This window comes from Perognathus longimembris, chromosome 1 (genome assembly GCF_023159225.1).
Source record: "Perognathus longimembris pacificus isolate PPM17 chromosome 1, ASM2315922v1, whole genome shotgun sequence".
Lineage (NCBI taxonomy): Eukaryota > Metazoa > Chordata > Mammalia > Rodentia > Heteromyidae > Perognathus > Perognathus longimembris.
Window position 1 is genome coordinate 150,766,564 of NC_063161.1, and position 25,825 is coordinate 150,792,388.

General features: G+C 39.4%; 1 protein-coding gene and 1 pseudogene across 9 annotated transcripts in view; one reads left to right on the plus strand and one right to left on the minus strand.

The window, feature by feature from the left end:
- Nucleotides 1-810: 810 nt before the first annotated feature.
- The window catches only part of Cntrl (centriolin), a 90,380-nt gene continuing 65,365 nt past the window's right edge, over nucleotides 811-25,825 (plus strand). For 7 of the 9 annotated variants that reach the window (XR_007210279.1, XM_048340806.1, XM_048340832.1 and 4 more), the window contains exons 1-9: nucleotides 811-939; nucleotides 4,869-5,114; nucleotides 7,295-7,425; nucleotides 9,187-9,317; nucleotides 10,688-10,829; nucleotides 13,227-13,413; nucleotides 18,799-18,992; nucleotides 23,084-23,203; nucleotides 24,046-24,277. Coding sequence is in view for 8 of the 9 variants with exons in the window: in XM_048340806.1 (XP_048196763.1) it covers nucleotides 4,898-5,114; nucleotides 7,295-7,425; nucleotides 9,187-9,317; nucleotides 10,688-10,829; nucleotides 13,227-13,413; nucleotides 18,799-18,992; nucleotides 23,084-23,203; nucleotides 24,046-24,277 (1,354 nt within the window). In the remaining variant the exon portion in view is untranslated. The remainder of the gene's footprint in view (nucleotides 940-4,868; nucleotides 5,115-7,294; nucleotides 7,426-9,186; nucleotides 9,318-10,687; nucleotides 10,830-13,226; nucleotides 13,414-18,798; nucleotides 18,993-23,083; nucleotides 23,204-24,045; nucleotides 24,278-25,825) is intronic. The other 2 variants (XM_048340823.1, XM_048340838.1) reach the window with 2 other exon arrangements.
- On the minus strand, nucleotides 17,353-17,683 carry LOC125347920 (annotated as a pseudogene).

Sequence of the window (25,825 nt, forward strand, 5' to 3'; positions counted from 1 at the left end):
AGATAGGAGGATCGTAGATCTAAGTCAGCCCCAGTGGGAAGGTGGCTCAAAGTGGTGGAGCGCTAGCTTTGAGCACAAAAGCTCAGAGACATGGCCTGGGCCCTGGGTTCAAGCACCATGGCTAACAAAAGAAAGGGGGGGGGGGGGAGAAAACAAAAGGGATGGCCAGTAAAAGAGAAGTGAAAATGTAAAGACTCGAGGACAGTGATGTACAGTATCCCAAGTACGCTAGGCACCGGCGGCTCACACCTGGAATCCCAGCCATTCCGGAGGCTGAGATCTGAGGGTAGAGGTTCGAAGCCAGCCCAGGAAAGTCCTGGAGACTCTTAACCTCCATTGAAATGTGGAGCTGTGGCTCAAGCGTTAGAGCGCTAGTCCTAGTGAAAAAGACATAAAAAAAAAAAAAGACAAATTAGGAAAGCGCCCGGGGCCCTGAGTTCAAGTCCCAGCGCTGGCACAAACACAACAAAACTTAAGTAGGGAAGGCCGGTCCCACAGCCGGTGCTGGCCGGGTCCGCCTCAGGGAGGAGACCTGAGGAGACGCGCGCACCCCACTCCCCCCCACCCACCCCCGCCCCCGCCCCCGCACCGCGACCGCGACCGCGACGCTGGGAGCCGCAGGACCCCGGGCGAAGGCGCCAAACCGGAAGCGGGGGGGCGGGGAGCCGAAGGCTCCCGCGCGCTCCCCGCGCCGCGCCCCGAGGCGGCAAACTCGGCGGGAACCCCCCCACGCCACGCCCACTGCCCGGACGGAGGTGTGGCCTAGAGGGGCGTGGTCGCATCAGGTCACGCCCACCACGCGGGGCTTCTCGGCAACCGGCACAACACAACAAAATGGCCGCTGCGCGGCCCGGTGTCTGAGGAGATGAGGGGAAGCGCCCGCGCCGCTCCGTGCCCTTCGCTGTGCCCCGCGGGGCTGCCCTGCTCGGTCCTCCGGCGGTGAGTGCCCGGCTTGGGCGGGCCTGTCCTCGGGCGTCAGGGCCGGTTGAGGAGCGGAGGCGTGCGCCGAGAAGGCGGGCAGGCCTGACGGGGCGGGCGGGGTGGGAACTGGGTGGCGGGGAGGGCCCGGGCCGGGATGGCGAGGGCCGGTGGGCGCGCTGGGAGGGATCTGCACGGGTGGGACGGGGAGGCCGGGGGTGGGGGGCCGCTCGTAGCTTCCCGGTGTGGGGACGCGTCGAGGTTGACAAGGGGGCGGGGGTGTGTGGATTGACAGGGGGGTGGCACGGAGGAGGCCTGGGGGGGGGGGGGGGACGTGTGTGCCCCGTGCCAGATACGAGAGTGACAGGGATAACGAAGCTCGGGGAACCCCGGGAGTGGTACCCAAGGGAAGACAGGCAGGGAGAGAGGCGACAGTTAGGTGAGGGGTTAGCAGAGCGTTTTAATTATGATTACACGGAGCACCGGGAAAGTGAGGTAGCGTGTCTGAAGCCACACAGTGGGTGAAAAAATAGAATTTGAACTCCCAAGTGTGCAATTCCAGGACCCCAAGCTCTTGATTGCTGGTGATGCACCGCCACTTGCATGTGATTCTGCTCTTATATGGTGTGTCCCTGAAGACTGAGCTTTGGGCAGTGTGGGAACTGGGGGTGTGGCTCAAGTGGTAGAGCCCAGCCCACCACTTGAGAAAGCTGTGGGAGAGCGCGAAGGCCTCCCAGGTTCAAGCCCCCAGTTCTGGCACACACACACAAACTGGTAATATTTAACACGGTTCTTTAACACAGTTTATTGTCTGCAGAACTACACATACAGACAGTAACATCCACCCCTGGGAGGGCTCATGTAGATGCCCCCCCCATCTGTTTTAAGTCTGGGCCCAGTACCTGAGTTACCTAGGTAACTGGCACACCTGGAGGCAGTTACCTCCTACTCCTCTGAGGCCAGATCCATTCCACCTGGCCATATCTCCCACCTTTTCCTATATAATCCGACTCAACACAGTCTCCACTCTCCTTTTCTCTCTTGCTCTCTTTCCTTCTTTTTCTCTTCTGCCTTCCCCTGTCTCCCCATGCCTCCATCATGTGTGGGGTGGCAGTTTGCTCCCCCCGCCCCCATGCACTTCTCTGCCTGCACCATGTGGCGGGTTTCCTGCGAACCTTAGACAACCAACCTGCTCTCTGATAGGTTATAGGCTAGAAGAAAAAACTTGGTAATTTTGCAAAGAGTTATTTCATTCCAAGTGTATAAAAGTTTCATAGAGGAGGTCCACTTGGTTCAGGGACCATGTTGAATAGAGAGGTATCCTAGTGTAACTCTTGACTGTAGAAACCCCGTATTCTTAGAGTCTAACACAAGTCTTGGTACATAAAAGTTGCTCAATAAAATTAGATAATGGAAAGAAAGTTTGGGTGTTGGGAATCTCAGTACAATGAGTGAGATGGGAGAGGGAATTTAGGATTGGTAGAGAAGGACATAGGGACTGGTGTGTTCCAATGGAAAGGTAATTAGTCATTGTGGTTGGGATGAAAAGGAATGGGTTAGCGTTAAGTAGTGGTAATTTGAGTAGGTCAGAATGTTGGAATGGATCAGAATATCAAATATTTGCAGAGAGGAAGCAATTTGGGGAGATAGGGCTGATACAGAGGTGTTAACTAGGAAGAATCAGAGAAATGGGAATGACTACTATGGTAAAAGGGAACTGGAACAAAAACTGTATGAAAACTTGGCAATCAGAATGAGAGGGGTGGGAAAAGAGGCCAACTTAGCCAGCACAGGAAGATGAGATGGCTTTAGTTAGAATGTGTTGGTTAGATAAATTTAAATGGGAATGGATTTAAAGACAGGACTACCACTAGGCCACATTCCCAGCCCAAGGGTAGGAATTTTTAAGTAAACAGAGGTTATGAAATGAAGAATCAGGACAAGTACTGAGATAGGATTAAAGGACTATGAAGGAAGTATGGCGGGGATATGAGGTTATACAAGGGTAGTCTGTAAGTAGATATAGAAGATTTGGAGGTATTAAGATCTGCCACACTGGAGATCAGGGAGGAAGATAGAAAGCTGGGAATTAGGAAAGGTTAACTAGAGATAGAATTTGACCCCTTACTGGCTGTGATGGGTGGGGTTGTTTGATCAGGGCAAGTATTTGGGTCTGTGGGTGTCTGGAATTTTATCACCTGGTTATATGAAGGAATTGGATTGTCACAGCATTTCTGTGGCTTTCTAGTTGCTCTGTTGACCATCTTTTGGGCCTTTAAAATGTGTCTGTAGGACTGGGAATATGGCCTAATGGCAAGAGTGCTTGCCTCGTATACATGAAGCCCTGGGTTCGATTCCTCAGCACCACATATATAGAAAAGGCCAGAAGTAGAGCTGTGGCTCAAGTGATAGAGTGCTAGCCTTGAGCAAAAAAGAAGCCAGGGACAGTGCTCAGGCCCTGAGTTCAAGCTCCTGGACTGGCAATAAAATAAAATGTGTCTCTAGGGCTTATGCTTGTTTTTTGCTTCTTTTGCTCCTTCATTCATTCTAGCTATACCTCTCAGCTATCTTCTGTTTGCCATTGTTTGGCCTTTGTATATCCTAGAGTCAAACTACATTTCAACTTTTAACTTAAAATTGCTATTTTACTACCTTCAAGGCTGTAGTGTCTGAAGTATTATCAGCCATTCTCAAACATTGACTGAAAAGCTCACTTGACTGAAGTATCTAGCCTATAGGATATCTTATTAAATAGACCATTCTGGCTCTCTGCCTACCATGTAGTGATGAAAGGGGGAAGATAAAAGAGCTTGTAGATAGATAAATTAGAAGCTTTTAGTAATTAGACCAGGATTTAGTAGACAAGAAAAGAGAGCGACAGAAATAGAGATATTTAGGAACTTGAATTGTAGAATTTATGATTGATTAGGTGTGTAAATAGGGAAGAGAGAGGGACCAAGGGTGCCATTCAGGTTTCTGGCTTGTTTCTGTGACCACTGGTTAAGGAGCATTGCAGGGGAACAGAACAGGAGGGAGTGAGGAAGGAATCCATAAGTGGCAAATTGTTTGGATTGAGATTAGAATGTTATGTGTATGATGCCAATGAAATAACAACCAGTTGGGAAGAACTCAGAGACAGGTCAGATTGAACATATGAATATCAGCAATGGGAGTCATGGATGTGCAGCAATGGGAGTCATGGATGTGCTTAGGTTGAACAAAATGAGATTAAAGAGGAATTACAAGAAAGTTTTCAGGAGTACTGACATTTGAATTAGAGTAAATAGGGAAATTTTAGCCAGCAGAGGCATCTATGGCATGGCTAGTAAGACAAGTGGGCACTAAGAGAATGTGATGTCCGAAGAACAGGCATGGAAGGAGGAAGACCCCATCAGTGTTAAAGACTGCTGGTTACCACATATTCCCAGTTTCTTGAGCCTGGACCATTTATGTGTGTAGAAGAGGCTTTGTGACTAGTTCAGTATATTAAACTTAAAAGAAATGTCAAGAAACACTTCTCCCTGGAGACTTCCAAGAAACATAGTATGCTTTCTTGGAGGTCTCTTTGCTCTATAAGAAAATGATCAGCAGGGGCTGGGGATATAGCCTAGTGGCAAGAGTGCCTGCCTCGGATACACGAGGCCCTAGGTTCGATTCCCCAGCACCACATATACAGAAAATGGCCAGAAGCGGCGCTGTGGCTCAAGTGGCAGAGTGCTAGCCTTGAGCGGGAAGAAGCCAGGGACAGTGCTCAGGCCCTGAGTCCAAGGCCCAGGACTGGCCAAAAAAAAAAGAAAATGATCAGCAATATTTTGAAATAGTGTTTGCTCTATCCGTTTAGAATATTTACAGATTCTTAGGTTATACCTTTAGTCTTAACAGCTCTGAAGATAATAATTTTGACAGCTATAGAAAAATTAACTTATTGAATATACTGAAAACTCTTCCAGGTTTTGATGGTTACCTGACTACTTTTACAATGAAGAAAGGTCCTCAAAAAAGACCCTCCAAAGCAAAAGACCCTCCATTTTCTCAGTCTCCTGCTCCATCATCGCTTCTGTCCAGTATGAGATCTAGGTCACTTTCACCTTTAATTGGGTCTGAGACTCTGCCTGTTCGTTCTGGAGGGAAGTCGTGTGAGGAAGTTGAATTTTTAGGTGAAAAAAGTGTGCTATCGGACTGCCAGGATCATAAAGGTATCCTTTTAATATAAGAATTTGTCTGACCACGTGCATAAGTAGAGATGAGAACACTGTGATTATATTTTTGGTCCAAATATAAGACGTATCCTGAACTAGCTTGAGCTGGCGGCTGTTTTCATTGCCAGAACTAAAAGGATTAGGGGAGGGGAGTTTCTAGAAAGAGGAAGTTATATTTCCTGTACAAAGAGAAGGCTTTAAGTTAAATTTGTCATCCTCTTGAGTAGGGGGTTATATCACTTAACTTCAGAGTATAGTGCACTCTGTAAAAGTTCCATCATAAAATGGTAGTCACACTTGGGCTATGCCAGTCTGCTTATTCTTAAACCAAGTGCTTGCTTGTTAGTGAGCTGGTTTCTACTTAAGAAAACATGTCTATGTTCCAAGAGCGTTTTTACTTTATTTTCTTTAAAGCATTCTGTTTTGAAGTCTGTTCAAAAATGCCTCTGCTTAAAAACTCTCAAAGGAAACTTTTAGTCTACAGACTGGACTTCGGCTCAAGATTAAGTCTTTGTCTGACTCATAAAGTTAGTGCAAAGAGACAATTTTCTTTTTTATAATTACTTGCATGTAATGCAAAATGTAATATGACTTAAACAATGTTTGATAGCAGTATCTAGGAGGGCTATAAAATAAGATGTACTATTATCTCTTAGTATTCTATCTTTATAAAGAATGTTTTGTTAAAAGAACAAATTTATAGTTTATTATGGTAAAATCTTAATAGGATTTTTAAAGAATTTCAGTGTTTCTGAACTTTAGACAGGCATTAAAAAATGCACAAGTCGGCACCAGTGGCTCATGCTTGTGATTCTATCTACTCAGAAGGCTGAAATATGAGGATTATAGTTTGAAACCAGCCTAGGCAGGAAAGTTAACCATCAAAAAACCAGAAATGGGGGCTGGGGATATAGCCTAGTGGCAAGAGTGCCTGCCTCGGATACAGGAGGCCCTAGGTTCGATTCCCCAGCACCACATATACAGAAAACGGCCAGAAGCGGCGCTGTGGCTCAAGTGGCAGAGTGCTAGCCTTGAGCGGGAAGAAGCCAGGGACAGTGCTCAGGCCCTGAGTCCAAGGCCCAGGACTGGCCAAAAAAAAAAAAAAAAAAAAAACCAGAAATGGGGCTGGGAATATGGCTTAGTGGCAAGAGTGCTTGACTCATATACATGAAGCCCTGGGTTTGCTTCCCCAGCACCACATATATAGAAAAGGCCAGAAGTGGTGCTGTGGCTCAAGTGGCAGAGTGCCAGCCTTGAACAAAGAGAAGCCAGGGACAGTGCTCAGGCCCTGAGTCCAAGGCCCAGGACTGGCAAAAAAAAAAAAGAGCCAGAAATGGAGCTATGGCTCAAGTGGCAGAGTGTTAGCCTTGAGCAAAAAAACTCAGGGACAGCACCCAGGTCCTGTCAAGCTCTAGGACCAGCACCAAAAAACAAACCCTAAATAATATTTGAAATAATAACTTGAAAATATTACTTAGAAACAAACTTGAATTTAGTCTCTTCTGTATTGGTTTAAATTTTGGGTTTGCACCTTACTGGTTGCAAGACTTTGAACAAACAATTGTGTTTTGTTTTTTTTTTGGCCAGTCCTGGGCCTTGGACTCAGGGCTTAAGCACTGTCCCTGGCTTCTTCCTGCTCAAGGCTAGCACTCTGCCACCTGAGCCACAGCGCCCCTTCTGGCCGTTTTCCATATATGTGGTGCTGGGGAATCGAACCCAGAGCTTCATATGTAGAAGGCAAGCACTCTTGCCACTAGGCCATATTCCCAGCCCCTTGAACAAACAATTTTTTAATAAATGAGAATATTAATAATTTGTATCAAAAAAGGTTACTGTATAATCAGTTTAAAAGTGAAACATTTAGCAGAGCTTGGTGCATAGCCAACATATGCAGTGTACAGCACTATTATTATTAAGAAATGATATAAAATGGGCTGGAGGTGTGACTCTAGTGTGTCTGTCTAGCAAGTGCAAGGCCATGAGTTTAAATTCCAGTACTGCCAACAAAAAAAGAGAAGAAATGATATAGATTTAAAATATTAGTCTTTGTGGTTAGAACTATTTGATTATTTAGGTTTGCATGAATTAATTTTTTTCTTATGTAGCATGAAAATGATTCAGTTTGTGGAATATTTTTGTGTCCCTCTACTGATGATGACTTGTTTCTGTAATTTCAGGAGCTGAATCTTATGTAGGGGTCCGATATATTACAGAGGCCCTCATTAAAAAACTCACTAAACAGGATAATTTGGCCTTCGTAAAATCTTTGAATCTTTCACTTTCTAAAGATGGTGGCAAGAAATTTAGGGTAAGTTACCAACAATTTCTTTTTTTTTTTTTGGCCAGTCCTGGGCCGTGAACTCAGGGCCTGATCACTGTCCCTGGCTTCTATTTTGCTCAAGGCTAGCACTCTGCCACTTGAGCCACAGCGCCACTTCTGGCCATTTTCTGTATATGTGGTGCTGAGGAATCGAACCCAGGGCCTCATGTATATGAGGCAAGTACTCTTGCCACTAGGCCATATCCCCAGCCCCAACAATTTCTGAATATAGACACCACCTTCATTTTCTAGCAGCTTCAAATCTGCCACAGAATTATTTTTGAGTATCATCCTCATGTTAAAAGCAGACTCTTTCTTTTTTTCAATGAAAACTGTACATCTGAAATATGACATCTCAAAATTTGCAAGTGTCTATTACTCAATATTCTATACATGGTCTTCCCTCTCTCTAAAGAAAGTATTGGCAAACAGCAACTTGTAGCCAGAAAGCTGAATTCTCTGTTTGCCTCTAGACTATTTTTATTAAGTTTTATTGGAACTTTGCCCTTCTAATTTGTTCACATATTGTCTATAGTTGTTTTTGCAACATAATAAAAGACCTTAGTGTAAAGCTAAAAGTATTTAGCATCTGGCCTTCTACAGAAATCGTTGTGATAGAGTTTACTACTTTGTTTTTAAAGTAGAAAACATGAATACATAATAATAGACAACTTAATTTTTAATTGAAAAAAAGGAACTTAGATTCTACCATGTTACTTCAAAAATTATTTCCAAAGAGGCAAAGAGCTAAGTGAAACCAAACAGAAAAGCAACAAAAATAGTACTTTAAAAGTGTTAGGAAAGAATATTAGAAACTATTTTTTTAATCTTATGGCAGTGAATGGAGAAAAGAAAAAAAAATCTTGTAGCAGTAAATGGAAGGCAGAAAGACTAAATGTAGATAATTCCTGGAGCACATTGGTGGCAAATAAAGGAGATAATAATATAGCCTTATAAAATAAGGTAGTGATAAGTCTTGATAGAAAAACAAGTTCAGTGAAATGTAATCTGTTCTCTGTAAAAGAAATATAAGCATAGTAATTAGGAGCTCTGGGCAGCAGATAAACATTAGTTCACAGAACCTGGGCACTGGTGACTGATTCCTGTAATCCTAGCTACTCAGGAAGCTGAGATCTGATGTTCAAAGCCAGCTGGGTCAGGAAAGTCCATGAGACTCTTACTCCATTTAACCACCAGGAAGCTGGAAGTAGACCTATGGCTCAAATGGGAAGAGTGCCAGCCTTGAGTGGGAAAAAGCTAAGGGATAGCCCCCAGGCCTGAAGGTCAAGCTCTAGGACTTGAAAAAAAATTAGTTCACTGCTATAGCTCTCATACCTGGTAACATACTTTGTATGTAATATGTTATGTGTATTGTAAAATGACTGCTTTTAAGCCTGGGGTTGAATATGCAATATGCAAGGTTGTTGGGAGAGGAAGAGTATAACATTTAACTAATTCAATAGTATAGTACCAAGTTTTCTAAGGAGATAGAAGAAAGCAAGAGGTGAAGGAAAGGCATAGAAACATGAAGAGAGAGAATGGTTGGGAATTGGACAGTATAAGCTCCTTATAGGAAACGTTAAAAGCGAAGTTTGGCAACTGGAAGACAGTTGCTACTCATGGTCAAGGGAAGTTATACAAGGGATCTTATAGAACAGTGTTTTATGATGACTAATCAAATGAGTTTTGTATACTGAATGTTTTCATCAAGGCATCTATCATATAAAGTATTCATTTGTTTCCAACTAGTACATTGAAAATTTGGAAAAATGTGTTAAACTTGAAGTACTGAATCTCAGCTATAATCTAGTAGGGAAGATTGAGAAGATGGACAAGCTGTTAAAATTACGTGAACTTAATTTGTCATATAACAAGATCAGGTGAGTATCTACCTCTTTAGGTAGATAGCATTGCAGTCTTCTTCGTTACAAGAATTAGATTAATGCTACCCATTACTGAATGAAATCTTTTGAAATTTATTGATATTCTAACCCTTTGTATAAAATAGTCTTTATATTTTGGTACTTATTAACTTCAGGATAATATCTTACCTAGCATAATCAAGGAAGCAGATTTTTTTGTCTTTGAGTGGCAAATTTTATCTTAATTTTGGCATGAGCTTTTCATAGATGTTGTCTATGATACACTGCTTTATTACATAAAGAATGTTGGCATGAAAAGAATATTTTAACCCTGCCATTTTGGTCTTTAAAATATTCTAAATCATTTGACTGTGTGTATTCTGATATTCTTTGTTCGTAGCTATAAGAAAAACTTCCAAATCTTTTTTCTAATTCAAGTACATATTACTGTGAGGAATAAATGTAAATAAAAACTGAAATTGGGCTGGGAATATGGCCTACTGGTAGTGTGCTTGCCTTGCATACATGAAGCCGTTGGTTCGATTCCTCAGTACCACATTTATAGAAAAAGCCAGAAGTAGTGCTGTGGCTCAAGAGGTAGAATGGTAGCTTTGAGCAAATAGAAGCCAGAAACAGTGCTCAGGCCCTGAGTCCAAGCCCCAGACTGGCAAAAAAAAAGAAATGGGGAAAAAAGTGATAAAGTCAATACAAATCTATATAAAAAGAATTGAGCCTCATGAAATTAATTTCAGCAAAATAAGAATGATAGAGAATTTTAAGTATATTTGTCCAGTATGGAAAATTGACCAAAATATTAAACAACAACTTACTTGCAAACAATTTGGGAAAATTTTTATCAGTGAAAATTTTATCAATATGGATGATAAATATTTTACTCAAATATTCTTATTAAAACAACTGTATTTATAATGTATTATTTTAGGGGCTTCTATTTCCTGGAGCAGCCTATCATTTTGTGGTGACCCAATGTAGTATTTGTGGACATCTCTTGGGCAGGATGCTACACACAGCAGTGAGTGCTGTTGGGTTTCCGGATCTTCCCTGACTCTCCACTCATAGTCTTCACAGTAGTCAATGAGAGGGCCATGGTCACCCTCTTTTTTTCTGTTTGATGGGGTCTGGACGTCTGAGAGAGAGGGAAAGAATTGCTTGGTACAGTCATGAAAGGTAGTGGTTTAGCTGCTCTAGTGAATTTAGTTTTAGCCACTTTGTTCTCATTTGTGAAAAGAGTTAATAAATTACTACTGTGGAGAATAATTTCACTAGTAATCAAAGTTGTGTATTCTAAAATTGCAATAGGATTACCACTGCACTTAGTAAGCTTAGATTTTCCCTTAGTAAATTTAGTTTTGCCCTTTGATTTCCAGAAAAATTGAAGGCATAGAAAATATGTGTAATTTGCGAAAGCTAAACCTTGCAGGAAATGAAATTGAGCATATACCAGTATGGTTTGGAAAGAAGTTGAAATCTTTACAAGTCCTCAATCTGAAAGACAACAAGATATCATCGGTAAGTTATTAAAATAGCAAGAATTTTTTTTCAAATTTTAGGACTTATAAAGACAATTTTTTACAAAATGCATTTCTTTTAACACTCTTAGGCAATTGACCAAACACCACATTCACATAAGATGTAGTATTCGCTAAAGTAATTGAAAATAACCAGTTCTAATTTTGCATAGATTCATTGGTAAGAATTTATCTCATAGTGTTTTCACATTCATCATTTCATTTGAGCTCCATAGCAACCTTGTTATGGAGACACAGTAGGAATTATTTTGTAACACTACAAGTTGGGTAGTACAGTCTTATTCTTATTTTACAAGTAGTCTCAAAGAGGGAAAGTTCTTTATCTAAAGTTACAGCTTGTGCCGGAATCTAAATTATTATATTCTACAATACTACCTTATAATAAAGTTCACAGATTTAGGGATTAATCTTAATTGTAGTGGTAGGTCTTATTAGATATTGATCACTAGCTTGTTATAGTAGAATAACTTTGCTAAAATAGTTTATGTAATTGGATAAAAATTACTTATTTCTTCTGGAGTATAATTTATAATTTTCTTTCAGTGTTTGATCACAGCTTTGTTTTCAGTAAACATTTTGTAAGTAAAAACAGTAATTATATATGTATAAATTGGGAAAACTATGATAAAATTTAAATAACGTCATTCTTCAACTATGGGTCAAGATTTTCCTTTGGTGCCCTTAAATGTCCCTAAAAGTCTCTGTTTAAAATGGAGAAAATAATTCCTGTGCTGTCTACTTTGCAGGAGTATCATGGGGATCAGATAAGGGATGGATGTGAAAAAATGAGATCATTAAATAATTCTAAGGCTGTATTCTTAAGCGTTCAACTCTGGAGACCAATAATAATAAGCAGTACTAACACTGTGTTATCAATAATCTATTTTTTTAACTTCATCTTTATAAAGATTTGATAAGGAGACTCAGCCATTTAACCACCACATCCTAAGAGCTTCAGAGCTCAGGTCCCACACCATGTTGGACAGAATCACTTTGGGTCTCATGAAATTTACAGGATGATGGGAAGCAGTAGCCATAAATCAAAAATTTTCCACAAATGTTTAACAGCATAGTTAATTCTTCCCAGTGTCAGCATACTAGCAGGAAAATCATCCAGTAAATACTTATTACTGATTTTACATGCTATATTCTCATCCCAGTTTATTATTTTGACATTGGCATTAGTAAGAATGAAGTATATTGATGGGAGAAAATATTTATTTGAACTAGCTCTTTGGCATCTTCTTTGTCAACCTTAAACCCTCTGAGTAGTTGTAAGAATCTTCAAGGAATGTAGATATAGGGCTACATAGTGTGGGTTAGGAGTATGTAAGGCCCTGGGTTTGATCAATAGCATAGCAAAAGAAAGAATTATGGGTATTTCTATATAGTGCTGTGTCTTTTTTGTTTGTTTGTTTTGTTTTGTTTTTTTTTTTTTTTTTGGCCAGTCCTGGGCCTTGGACTCAGGGCCTGAGCACTGTCCCTGGCTTCTTCCCGCTCAAGGCTAGCACTCTGCCACTTGAGCCACAGCGCCGCTTCTGGCCGTTTTCTGTATATGTGGTGCTGGGGAATCGAACCTAGGGCCTCGTGTATCCGAGGCAGGCACTCTTGCCACTAGGCTATATCCCCAGCCCCCTAGTGCTGTGTCTTTTAACTATCAGTTTTGACCCAGTTTTCTGAAAATTTACCAAAATTGTTTTGTTTTTTTTTAACTTTTTTTTCTAGTCTTGGTGTTAAACTTAGGGCCTGGAGTACTATCCCTGAGCTTCTTTTGCTCAATGCTAGCATTCTACCACTTGAGCCATAGCTCAAAGTTGGAAGCCACAGCTTTTCTGTTTATGTGGTACTGAGTAATCAAACCCAGGGCTTCATGCATGTAAGGCGAGCAAACTACGACTAAGCCACATTTCCAACCCACAAAATCTTTATTTTATACTCATTTATTTCATTTGTTTGATCAATATAATGAACAGACAGTAGGTTTAGAGTTACACAGACTTGAATTCAGATCCTGTTTGATTCACTGTTTTAAAGCTTTGAGCTTTATATAGTCAAGTCACCTAACTCTTATACCTATTTTTTCATCTATAGAGTCAAAATACTTAAATTATATATCTATGCATATATATAATTATATATACAATATATGGAGTCACAGTGAAGTGGTTAATATAAAAAGCCAGGTACTGTCATGGTACACTAAATACTCTGCTCTCTTCTTGTGCCTTCCCTACCACCACTCCTTTTGGATAATGGGTTTCATGAATAGTTTTCTTGCCATTTAGTTAAGAGCAGTTTCCTTGATTTATTGCTTCCTTTAGTTACACTTAGGATATTTACAGTAAATGATTCTAATACTACTGTTATATCATTTCAGCTTCAGGATGTAAGCAGGTTGAAACCACTTCAAGATTTGACCTCTCTGACCTTAGATGAAAATCCAGTTGCAACCCTTCCTCATTACATCCAGTTTACCATCTTTCACCTTCGTTCTCTAGAAAGTTTGGAAGGTCAGCCAGTAACCTCTCAAGATCGACAAGAGGCTTTTGAGAGATTCAGTTTGGGTAAGAAGACACTTGGGAAAAAAATAAACTTGTATCTAAAAGGTCTTTATTTTCAGAAGTTATTTAGGAAAATATTATTAACTTTATAATGCTGTTAAAATTTCCTTGGAAGTTGAACATTGTGGCTTATTCCTGTAATCTTACCTACGTGAGTGCTAAGAAGATCAGGATCATAGTTCTAGCCCAGCCTGGGAAAAAGTTCATGGGATCCTATCTCAACCAATTAACACTTGATGTGCTGATGTGTGCCTGTCATCTAGCTTTGAGGGAAGTAATCTGGTTAATACATTAGGAGCCATTTTTTGAATCAGAGTGATGAATGATTTGGAGCAGAGCAAAATGAAGATCAAGGGGTCTGTTAGGAGGCCATTGAAGCAATCTAGGCTAGAAGTATTGGTGACCTATGCTTAAGTGCCAGATGTGGAAATGAAAAGATCACTTTTAAAGACAGAAGCTGCCACATTTTATGTTGGATTAGATAATTCTCAGCCTTCTTATTTAAGTGGATGGATGATACTATCACTTCTAAAAATGGAAGAATTCTGTTTTCTATGGGACTTGATGAAGTAGAAATATCTGTGAGATAACCATGTAGAGTCAGAAATGTATCTCTATTTCAGATAAACCTGGGCTACAGATACAGATTGAGCATCCCTAATGTGAAAATCTAAAATGCTCCAAAAACTTCTAAGTGATGTTACAGGTAGAAAAATTCTTCACCTGACCTTAAGTGGTAGGTCACAGTGAAAATACAACTGAATTAAGAATGCTGTATACAATTAGTTCAGGCTATGTGTTTAAGGTGTGAGAGGGGGAAGACAAACAGCCGGCTAAGGAAATTGAACAACATAGGCAGGCAGGATTGAAGAAACCAGAAACCAGTGGAGTGGGTTTCAAAAGTACATTTCATGAGAGGAAGTGGCGAGCCATGCTGTTCTCTTCTGAGACGTGGTAAAAAGCACAGAGAAAGGCTTTCAGCTGACAGGGTTGGATGGTGCTCTGAAGGGAGGAAGGATGAGGACAAATGCTAGATTAAAATGGATTGAGAAATGGGAGGGAGAGTGTCTAAAGATTTGAAATCTCCTATAAACTTAATAAATGAGCTTTTTTTAAGTGTTAAAGGAAAAGCTAAACTAAACATCCATCAATAGCTTCCAGACCAGGAAATGAGTTGAAGTGAAACTCAGCTAACCACAGAGCTACTTGTAGAGATATAAAGAGAATGGCTATGAGCAGGATAGACAAATTGTGCCTCAGGTTTATTAGCTCTTAAAAATATATAAGACAGGGGCTGGGGATATAGCCTAGTGGCAAGAGTGCCTGCCTCGGATACACGAGGCCCTAGGTTCGATTCCCCAGCACCACATATACAGAAAACGGCCAGAAGCGGTGCTGTGGCTCAAGTGGCAGAGTGCTAGCCTTGAGCGGGAAGAAGCCAGGGACAGTGCTCAGGCCCTGAGTCCAAGGCCCAGGACTGGCCAAAAAAAAATATATATATATGTGTATATATATATATAAGACAAGGAGTGACATCAAGATACATTGTGCTTATAAACTGACTTATTAAATTATAAACTCTTTGTACAACTAGTGATAAAAATATAATTAAAAAATAAAATATAAGTTAATGTGATTAGAGAAAAAAGGGAGATCATTCCCTGGCAGGAAGGTCATGTTTTTCCATCAAAGTGAAAATACAGGTAGTTTTGTTGCCTTGGTGGTAGGAAAATAAGGGAGTTTCCATTGGTGGTATCTTTTTTCTTAATGAAGTGTGAAGTCAACTGAGAAAGACACTAGAAGTCATTTGGGAGGTTTCAAGAGAAAGGGAGATAGGAAATAACCATTTTAGAGGGTTTTGAGAAATGTGCCTGTATGTTCAAGCCATTTGAAACTAGCATCAGTCCATTGTTGACCTAAAAAATGGCACTTTCTTGTTTTTGGCAATACTTGGATTTGAATTCAAGGCCTTGTGCTTGGTAGCCAAACACTTGTACTATTTGAGCTAAACCTCTAATCTTTAATGCTTTAGGGTTACTTTTTTTCTTGTCAAAATTACTTTTAATGAAATTTGTAGCACTTGGAGGTGGGTATTGTAAATGGTAGAGTACTTGCCTAGCAGGTACAAGGCTGAGCCCTGTCCCAGCAAAACACACACACACACACAAAGCCATAGCACTTAAATATGTATACAATATTGAAAAAAGTCAAGCAGTACACACAGCAGACTCACTGATACTGAGGAATCCTCATGACTTCAGATGAACTTCTTACCACAGCAAGTGAGCTACATACTTAGTATCTTGACTGTTTTACCTCCAGTAAACTGTGGAAGTAAAGAGAAGCTGAGTTCTTTCACAATTATTCTTTAATTTCAAATATCAAGCTAGAAGTTTGGATTCTTACCTGGCTATGTGCTAAGTGATCAGAACAAAATTACTGTAACTCTACACATTCTCAACCACTTCATGTCTTTCACACTTGCTGCCATGTCATAGCAAATGTTTGAACGTTCTCCAGATCCCTTTCCTCAAGGGATGAGCCCAGTGCTCACCCAATGTGATTTCTGATGGGCCACCCCTTACAGTACTCTGAACTAGGCCTGCTAAGGTCACAAGACTGAGATGCAAGGCCTGGTGACCCAGGGGAGACTACTAGTAGCAATTCTGATCTGTGTGTGGACTCTGGAAAGGGAAGTTCCCCTATGGGTCACAGGATGGGCACTTACGCTTGGTAGTAGCTCACTGAAGAGGGGCAGCCTAGACATGAAACCAGAACACAGAAGAGTCAAGAAGTTGAAGTGAGGGGCCTTGGCTCAGCATCCTGCTGTGCCTTTAGAACTTTAAGGTTTGCTACCTCAATAGTGCACGGGCAGCCCTTCTTCCCCATGTAACCAAACAATGATTTTAGAACTAAATAGAGCCAACTAAATAAAAGAAAAACTTTTATGCCAAACTTCCCCCCCAAAAGACCATGTAGATAAAGCTCTGAAATACTGACAGTGTCAATCACATCAGAGGCCTTTTAGATTTCAAATTAATTTGAAGAATTAGGTTTGAAAATAACCATCTTTCCATTCTTTGGGACAACTCATTATTTCTAGTCCATCATTGTTCGATTAAATTTATCTTCTAAAACCAACTTCAACCATGAGAAGCATTTACTTGAAACATTCAAAAACAAGAGCTCATCCATTTTTTTTTCTCTCAAATTTTTATTATCAAACGGACGTACAGAGAGGTTACAGTATCATACGTTGGGCATTGGATACATTTCTTGTACTGTTTGTTGCCTTGTCCCTCATGCCCCCCTCCCTCCCCCCCTTTCCCTCCCCCCCCCAGGTGTTCAGTTCACTTACACCAAACAGTTTTGCAAGTATTGCTTTTGTAGTTATTTCTCTTTTTTTACCCTGTGTCTCTCGAATTTGGTATTCCCTTTGAATTTCGTACTTCCAATACCAGTAAACACGGTTTCCAATATACTCAGATAAGATTACAGAGATAGTGTAGGTACAAACATAGGAAGGTGATACAAAACATTATCAATAATAGAAACTACACATACACATAGGACGTTGAAAGTAGTTACAACTGTGATATATCCCTTGTTTCCATAACATGGAGTTCATTTCAATTAGCATCATCTTATGTGTTTCTAAGGGTATAGCTATTGGGCCTTGTGATGCTCTGCTATGGCTTGCCTAAACCTGTACTAATTATTCCCAATAAGGGAGGCCATAGAGTCTATGTTTCTTTGGGTCTGGCTCACTTCACTTAGTATAACTTTTTCCAAGTCCTTCCATTTCCTTACAAATGGAACAATGTCATTCTTTCTGATAGAGGCATAAAATTCCATTGTGTAAATGTACCACATTTTCCTGATCCATTCATCTATGGAGGGGCATCTGGGTTGTTTCCAGCTTCTCGCTAGAGCTCATCCATTTTTTCCACTGTTCAGAAAGACTGGTCCCACCAAGCGATGTAGCACAGGTCTTGTTTCCTATTTTGGCTCTTCTGTGTTAATGACCAAAGAAAATCTTTGCTTGATTTGTTCTTGCTTTTAGCATGATGGTATACTATCAATATCCTTTTCTTCCTCTGAATCTTGATCTGGCATCCAACATTTGATCTTTTACACTCAAAAAATGAATACTGTAAAGCTCTGCAGTTCCATCCTGGAGCGCGCAGTCCGACTGCAGCAGGAAGGCGCCCAGGTCCTCCGTCATGCCCGCGCACGTGCCGCCCTCATGCTTGTCCTCCTAATACCGCGGCATCTCGCCCCGCCGCCGTGTCCTCGGCGCCCCCTTTAGGGTTATGTTTTAGGTAGTTTTGCTTTTTGCCTGTGCCAGCCTCAGACTGCAATCTTCCTACCTATAGTTTCCCACTTACCTGGATGATTAGGCATATACTAAGATGCCTACTTTATTAGTTGAGAATGGGGGTCTTGTTAGCTTTTTTACCCTGGCTGGCCTGGAGCCATGATCCTGTTTAATTTCTGTCGCTTGAGTAGTTGAGATTATAGGCATGAGCCACCATGTTCAGCTAAAAATGGTAACTTCATTTGGTTTATCCATAGAGGCTGCAAAATAGGCTATAGGAGATAGAGGAAGACAGTCCAGCAAAGGGATTAAATAAGGCCTACTGGTAAAGAGGCACCAGATCTAAAAAGCCAGAGGCAGTTCAGGAAAGCTGTAGTGAGGAATGCTTGAAAACAGTCCAAAGAGAAGCACTGAGACTAAATTATGAAGAGCTTTTAGCTTTTTTTGTGTGTAAGGTTTTTAGATCTTGTCGTAAGAGTAGTAGGGAGACTTTGAAGATTTTATGATAGGGTAGTGTTTTTCAAACATGTTTGTAGTAAGTTTAATTATTAATATAAAATACTGCCAGGTACCAGTGATTCACACTTGTGATCCTAGCTACTCAGAAGGCTGAGATCTGAGGATCATAGTTTGAAGCCAGCCCAAGCAGGAAATTCCATGAGACTCTTATCACTAGAAAACCAGAGTAGATCTGTGGTTCAAGTAGTTGAGTATTAGCTTTGAGTAAAAAAGCTCATGGAGAACGCCCAGGCCCTTAGTTCAAGCTGGACTAGTATTATACATATTAAATATTACTCTGAGTTCAGACCCACAACTGACTAGATAAATATTACATTTTATAAGGGAGATTGAGACAAAAATCTCAAAAATTTAGTGCAAATGAAGTATTGTCATTTTCAATTGTCATCCAAATAATACTGTCTTCTTATTTCAATATTGATCAGAATTAAGCTCAAGATGGTCTTTCATTTTCCCCAAACTAGGGGTGATTTTATTTATGCTATTGTTTTGAGTATTCCTTGCCTTTATGTAGGAAATATAATGATGAAGTATTACACTTTTATTTACAGAAGAGGTAGAAAGACTGGAAAGAGACCTGGAAAAGAAGACAATGGAAACTGAAGAGCTTAAGAGCAAACAAACAAAGATCCTTGAGGAAATAAAAGCTCAAGATAAACTAAACAAATCATTGAAAGAGAAGGCCACTTTACAGAAGCAGAACTGTGAAGAGCTAGAAAGTGACCTAAACATGAAAAATGAATTGGTGAGTCTGGCTTACAGTTTTGGCTGTATACACTAAAGATTTAGAATTCTTTGCCCTTGGGCTCAAAGAATACAACTTCCTGACAATACAATGGGAAAGATGTGGATAACAGAAATATGTGCAAAAAGCTTTACAATTGTGTTGGCTATTTGATAGAACTGCCCAAAAAACCAAGGTATGAAGTATGGTCTAGTACAAAGGGTCAGGAGATGCCTGGCAGTGTGAAGAGATGGTCAGATTACCCCTAGTGTATTCTTAAACTGGCAGTGTGGGATAGGCTGTATGTACATTGGCAAAAACTTTTAGAAGGCCATATGGCAAAGTTATCCACATTTTAAACAGACATACCCAGTGGTATAGAGATTACATGTCCAATAATGTATTCTGTAGAAGTGTTAGCAAGAATGTGTAAAGATAAAAATACACACATATCAAAATAGTCATTACAACATTGTTCATATTAGCAATGTTGCAAATAACTAAAAATGTCTCTTGGTGGATATCCATGTGGTGGAATAGTATGTGGTTTTTAGTGAAATGGGGTAATCTTCCCTGACATGGAAGGTCTGGCACCTTCCATTATGTAGAATAAAAAAGCAAGTTAAGGGCTGGGAATGTGGCTTAGTGGTACTACATAAATAGAAAAGGCCAGAAGTGCTACTGTGGCTCAAGTGGTAGAGTACTAGCCTTAAGTACAGAGGCTCAGGGACAGAGCCCTGGCCCTGAGTTCAAGCTCCAGGACTGGCAAAAAAAAGCAAAAAAAAAAAAAGCTAACACTATGATTATAAAGTATGATTCTATATCTAAAAATATGTAAGATTATATAAAACAACAGGATATGTACCAGACTCCTGATTGTAGTTATTTCTGAAGAGTGGAATTATAGAACACTTTCAAACTGACATATACATATATATGTATATATACGTGTATATATACATATATATGAATTGTCTAAATTTTATATAGTTTGACTTTATGATGGAAATAAGGAGAAATATTAAAACATAAACTAGAGGGCATAATTTGAGAAGGTAACTGATCAAGAGCAATCAGTAGGGGCTGGGGAGTTAGCCTAGTGGCAAGAGTGCCTGCCTCGGATACACGAGGCCCTAGGTTCGATTCCCCAGCACCACATATACAGAAAAATGGCCAGAAGCGGCGCTGTGGCTCAAGTGGCAGAGTGCTAGCCTTGAGCGGGAAGAAGCCAGGGACAGTGCTCAGGCCCTGAGTCCAAGGCCCAGGACTGGCCAAAAAAAAAAAAAGAGCAATCAGTAGAAGGTCCCAGTTTCTAATCAAATTTTGTTACTTTGAACATACAGATATGATAGAAATGAAATCCTGTTGTTTTAATTTTCCATTTTTATACTTGTTGGAAGGTTGAATATTATTCGTGTAGTTTTAATTTAAATTTATTATTTTGTATATGTTTTTTAAGTTACCAGTGCTATTTTGTCTTTTTCTGTTAATTCAAAGGACTATTAATTTTTTTAAAAACAGAATTTTAGATTCTATTTTGAGAGTTTACATTTGAAAAACATTTTTCATTTTACAAAATATCTGATTACATTATCATCTATACTTATGCAATAATTTCCAATTTTATGAATTGCTCACACATTAAACCATTTCCTTTATGAAAGAAAAGTAGCACTGAAATAAGTCTTCTGGTAGCCAGTTAAACTGTAGTTGCCCCTTGATCCACCAGTGACAAATAGGAACTTGTTCTTTGTGCTGTAGCAAGTTATTTAATTCCAACCCTTCATTTCCTTATTTTTAAAATGAGATGATTTACCTGTCCTGCCAGCCTTATAGATTTGTAGGTGACAGATGTGGAAAATAATTTGTAATGAATCAAACTAAGTAATGGAAGGTGAGTAATGATGTGTCCATAAGAGAATAAAACAAGTACTAATACCTATATCTTCCTACAGTTAGTTGTCAACAAAGATCAACTTGTAGTAATACAGCTTAATTCTCTAGAGCTCTTCAGGTGACAATACCTATTTGCTTCTTTCTTCTTTTAGCCCTTGTGCTGGTTTCTTGCAGGTCCTTTTCTGCTGATTCTTTATTCTTCTTTAAAGGTAGTTCCTTCAGAGCTGAACTGCACACTATGTTTTTTGTGGCTTGCATGATAACTTTGTATTAATATGCTTGTTTACTCTTTACGTTTTAAAATGGCTTGCCTCCTTGGGAAATGTGCTTGTGCGTGTACTTATTATTTTTAATGGATGTATACATAAGAGCAAATTTGAATGTGTGAGAAAGAATTTGTATTGTTTTTCCTACTGGTAAATATGCAGTCATCTCTTGATTCTCCACAGCCAACACTATTACTAGCTTACTTCCTAGACATCAAAGTTCCAAATGATAAATTTGGATTTCAGTTTGTTCTCATTTATGCATTCTTCAACAGAAACTTGTTGAATACTTATCATATGCTGACCTTAGGGCTATGAAAAAAGCACAAAAGTACTTTGAAATATATAAGCTGGAAACTAGTTCACTCATCTGCTGGTTTCAGTCCTGTTTGCCTTTTGTTTGACACTGTTATCAGTGAGCCTTGAAGAGAGAAGCCCAAGATTAATTGATTGTGAGTTACTTCCGTGAGACTCAGATGCCTATGAGCATTCAATGAAAATGTCAGTGTGGATAATGTACTAGATACCCTGCTGCAGAATATCGAAGGCAGCATGACACAACAGGTTGTCCCATGGGATAGTTAGATTTCCAAAAAGGCAACTTGGAACTGAACGCTGTTTTCTTCTACCACCAGTTGCACAGTCGGGCAAGTCATTGAATTTCTTTGTGCAGCTTTTATCATTTCTTATCATCTCATAGTACATTTGTGAAGATACAGTGAACTAGCATATGTAAATCATGTAGTACAACATCTAGCACACAATGAGAACTCAGATCAGTGCTGCTACTTCCATCTTGATGGATGCTCAGGAGATGACTGTAAGCAAAGTCATGCACGGCCTTTGATTTCCTAGTCTTGTAAAATGTTTGTGTTTTGTTTTCTTTTCTTCAGCTTGCATTGTATATTAATGAAATGTTACTGCATGTTCTTTGATCTCTATTAGGTACTGGCAAATAAAAAAGCTAAAAATCACTTAGTGGACCTTTGAAATACACTCAAAGGACTGGTTTTGTAGTGATGGTACATAGTTAATGAAATTACTAATTTCTTTTACTAATCTGATGAGTAACTTTTTTGAACAAGTTATTTCACTAATCTGTAACTCTATATTTATAAACTCAGAATTCAATTGTATGATTTTTCTTAAAAATTTTCTAAATATGAATAAGTTGTAATTAGAGTAGAATTACTTTTTAGAAAATTAATATTACATATTTCAATTACTAAAATATTACACAATCTGATGAGCTTATTTACATTTATTTATTTTTAATAAACAAACTTATTTACATTTTTACCCTCTGTTACAAGTAATGATATTCTAGATCAGTATGCTAGGAGCATCTCTAATCCTAGCATTCTGGAGGTTGAAGCAGGAGGATCATTAGTTAAGGAAAGTCTGGGTTATATAGGGAGATCCTGTCTCAAAACAAAAGTTCTGAATACTCAAACCCTAATATTAGTCACCACTAATATAGCAACATAGTATAATTTAAACCAGCCTCTATTTTTCTTCTCTGTAGTTTTTGTCAAATATCATTTCTCCTCATGATTTGGATCTGTCACTAATAGAATGTAAATTAAAGTAAATTAAATTAATTAGTGCTACTTATGAGGAAATCAGGAAGCAGGAACTTAGTCCAATTACTTAAAAATGGTTGATAGGAAGTTATTTCATGTTTACATAAAACAAATCTAAATGACTTTTAAAAATCTTTGTTCATTATATCCTGAAATAGCACATAAACTTCAAAGGTCTTTTATGTGATCTCTACTGAAATGATAATCATTTCTGATAAGATTAAGATTGACCATGCTCCATGTTGTACTATTTGCTGTAGATTTTTTAAAAATGTAATTATTGGTTATGATAAAAACGTCCCATATTACTGTACCTTTACTTTAACTTAGTGATACTATATGTTATGTCATCCTATTGGACCAATAGCTAAAACAGAAGACCATGGAACTAACACGAGCATGTCAGAAGCAGTATGAACTGGAACAAGAATTGGCTTTTTATAAAATTGATGCTAAGTTTGAGCCACTAAATTATTATCCATCAGAGGTGAGTTATTTTAATTTTTTAGTAATCGAAAATTGAAGCCAACATAGGGGAAAGTAGGAGGAAATGGTAGGGACATGCAAGAAACTTTACCACTAACCATTCTAGCTTTTTCTTCTGAGGGTATCATCAAAGTAAACTGGGTTCTGGTTGAATCTGCTAATTACTTGGCTCAGAAATAAGAAATAAGTATCTTGAAGAAATAAATGCCTCCAGATTTTTTTTCCTACAGCCATGTCCATAACCAAAAGCAGATGTCTTAACTTTCAGTCACCTCATTTGAGAGTGTGGGTTGATTAAATCTGAACATTTGAAAAAAGTACTTCAGGACCATTGTGTAAATAACTCCCAACATGATTTGTCAGTACTCATTAGAGTTAGTGTTTGTCACCTATTATTGGAATGATTGTCACAAATGCCACCAAAACAAGGCAATAGCCTAGCTTCTAAGACCCATTGATTCCAATGATACCATTTAATTCTTTTATTTCGTTCAGTTGTTAAAATTTATTCTGCTGAAATTGTACTGGTATCAGTCAAGAAATCAGAATACATTCAGTCTTCTGACTGGAAGAGATTAGGCAGAGCTCAAAAATCACAGAACTGTAGCCTCTCATTAATCCATCAATCCAAGTGCTCACTCCTTGGTAGTAGGAGAAATAATCTTTTGCAGACCACTTTTAGTTGGAATTCTTTTTTGACATATTTTACATAAGATGTAAAAGTATATTTTTCAGCTCCTAAGCATATAGGGTTAAATAAATTTAGGCAGTTCTGCAATATGTTTGCCACTTGTAAAATGAATAATGTAATGACTGGAAGTTGTTTATTTACTTTGCTTTTAGTGTGATGAAGTTGATAAGGCCCTAGATGAGAGCCCTTACATTGGTAAATCCAGATACAAGAGAAATATGTTTGCCACTGAGGGTTACATTGCCAGTGGTGCCCAGGCCATACAGATAAAAAAGATGGGGCCAGACAAAGGAGAACAGCATAGAAATGCTGAACATGTGAACTTGAGAGAACATGAGCTACTGGACATACAACTGGAAGATAAAGAAAAGAAAATAAATGCAGGTTAAACAAAATTGTTTTTTAAACTTATTAAAAATATAAGGCCCTAGATTTGATCCCTAGCACTGCAGAAATAGGAGGGAGGTAGGGAGGGAGGCTTTGCACCAATTTTGACATATATATATCGTTTTGTTTTGTTTTGTTTACTTGTTTGTTTGCCAGTCCTGGGTCTTGGACTCAAGGCCTGAGCACTGTCCTTGGCTTCTTTTTGCTCAAGGCTAGCATTCTACCTCTTGAGCCATACCACCACTTCCAGCTTTTTCTGTTTATGTGGTGCTGAGGAATCAAATCCAGGGCTTCATGCATGCTAGGCAAGCACTCAACCACTAAGCCACATTCCCAGCCCTCCCCTTTTTGGGGGGGTCATTTGTGGGGCTTGAATTCAGCCTGGGCCAGAGCCTTTTTGTACTCAAAGATAGTGCTCTGCCACTTGAGCCACAGCGCCACTTCCAGTTTCTGAGTGGTTAATTGGAGATAAGACTTTGCTGTCTAGGCTGGCTTTGAGCCACGATTCTCAGATCTCAGCCTCCTGAGTAGCTCGGATTATAGGTGCAAGCCACTGATACCTAGCAGTTTTATAATTTTTAATGAAATAAGTTGATGGTATTATTGTTTACATGAAAGGTGTAAAACAAAAGTGGTGTTTGCTTGACCATGTTTGGTTGTTTTTTGATTCTAGCCCTGGAGCTTTAACTCGGGGCCAGGCACTGCCTCTGAGTTTCTTTGCTCACGGCTGTGTTCTACCACTTGAGCAACAGTTCCATTTCCAGCTTTTTGGTGGGTAATTGGAAATAAGAGTTTCGGGCTGGGGATATGGCCTAGTGGCAAGAGCGCTTGCCTTGTATACTTGAAGCCCTGGGTTCGATTCCCCAGCACCACATATACAGAAAATGGCCAGGAGTGGCGCTGTGACTCAAGTGGCAGAGTGCTAGCCTTGAGCAAAAAGAAGCCAGGGACAGTGCTCAGGCCCTGAGTCCAAGGCCCAGGACTGGCAAAAAAAAAAAAAAAAAAAAAAAAAAAAAAAAAAAAAAAAAAAAAAAAGAGTTTCATGGACTTATTTGCTTGGGATGGCTCTGAACTTCAATCCTCAGATTTCAGCCTCCTGAGTAGCTAAGATTACAGGTGTGAGCTGCTAGTGCCCAGCCATATATATATATGGATATCCATATATACACGCATATACATATGTACATGTATAACAATATACATAATGTAGGTAGAGCATATGAATGGTATGTTTTTAATTTTTTTGTTCTTATTATAAAGGTGATGTACAGAGCATATTGTTGTTTATGATTGATATTAGGAATTGAGATTTGGGTTTCTGACAGTAGTTGAATGGCAACATGTTCAGATGACTGATAGTTAAATAGAAGACATGGAAAGTCCAGTAGAGGTTGACTTGGCAAGAGGAGAGAATAAACAGTTCTTTTTGACATACACCATAACCAAAGCCCTGGAAGGGGAAAGCAAAGATAGATGAGTGCAGCCTAACCTTAGGGGGTTCATAGCTTTATAAGAATCTGAGAGTGAGAAAGGGTGAGAAAAATC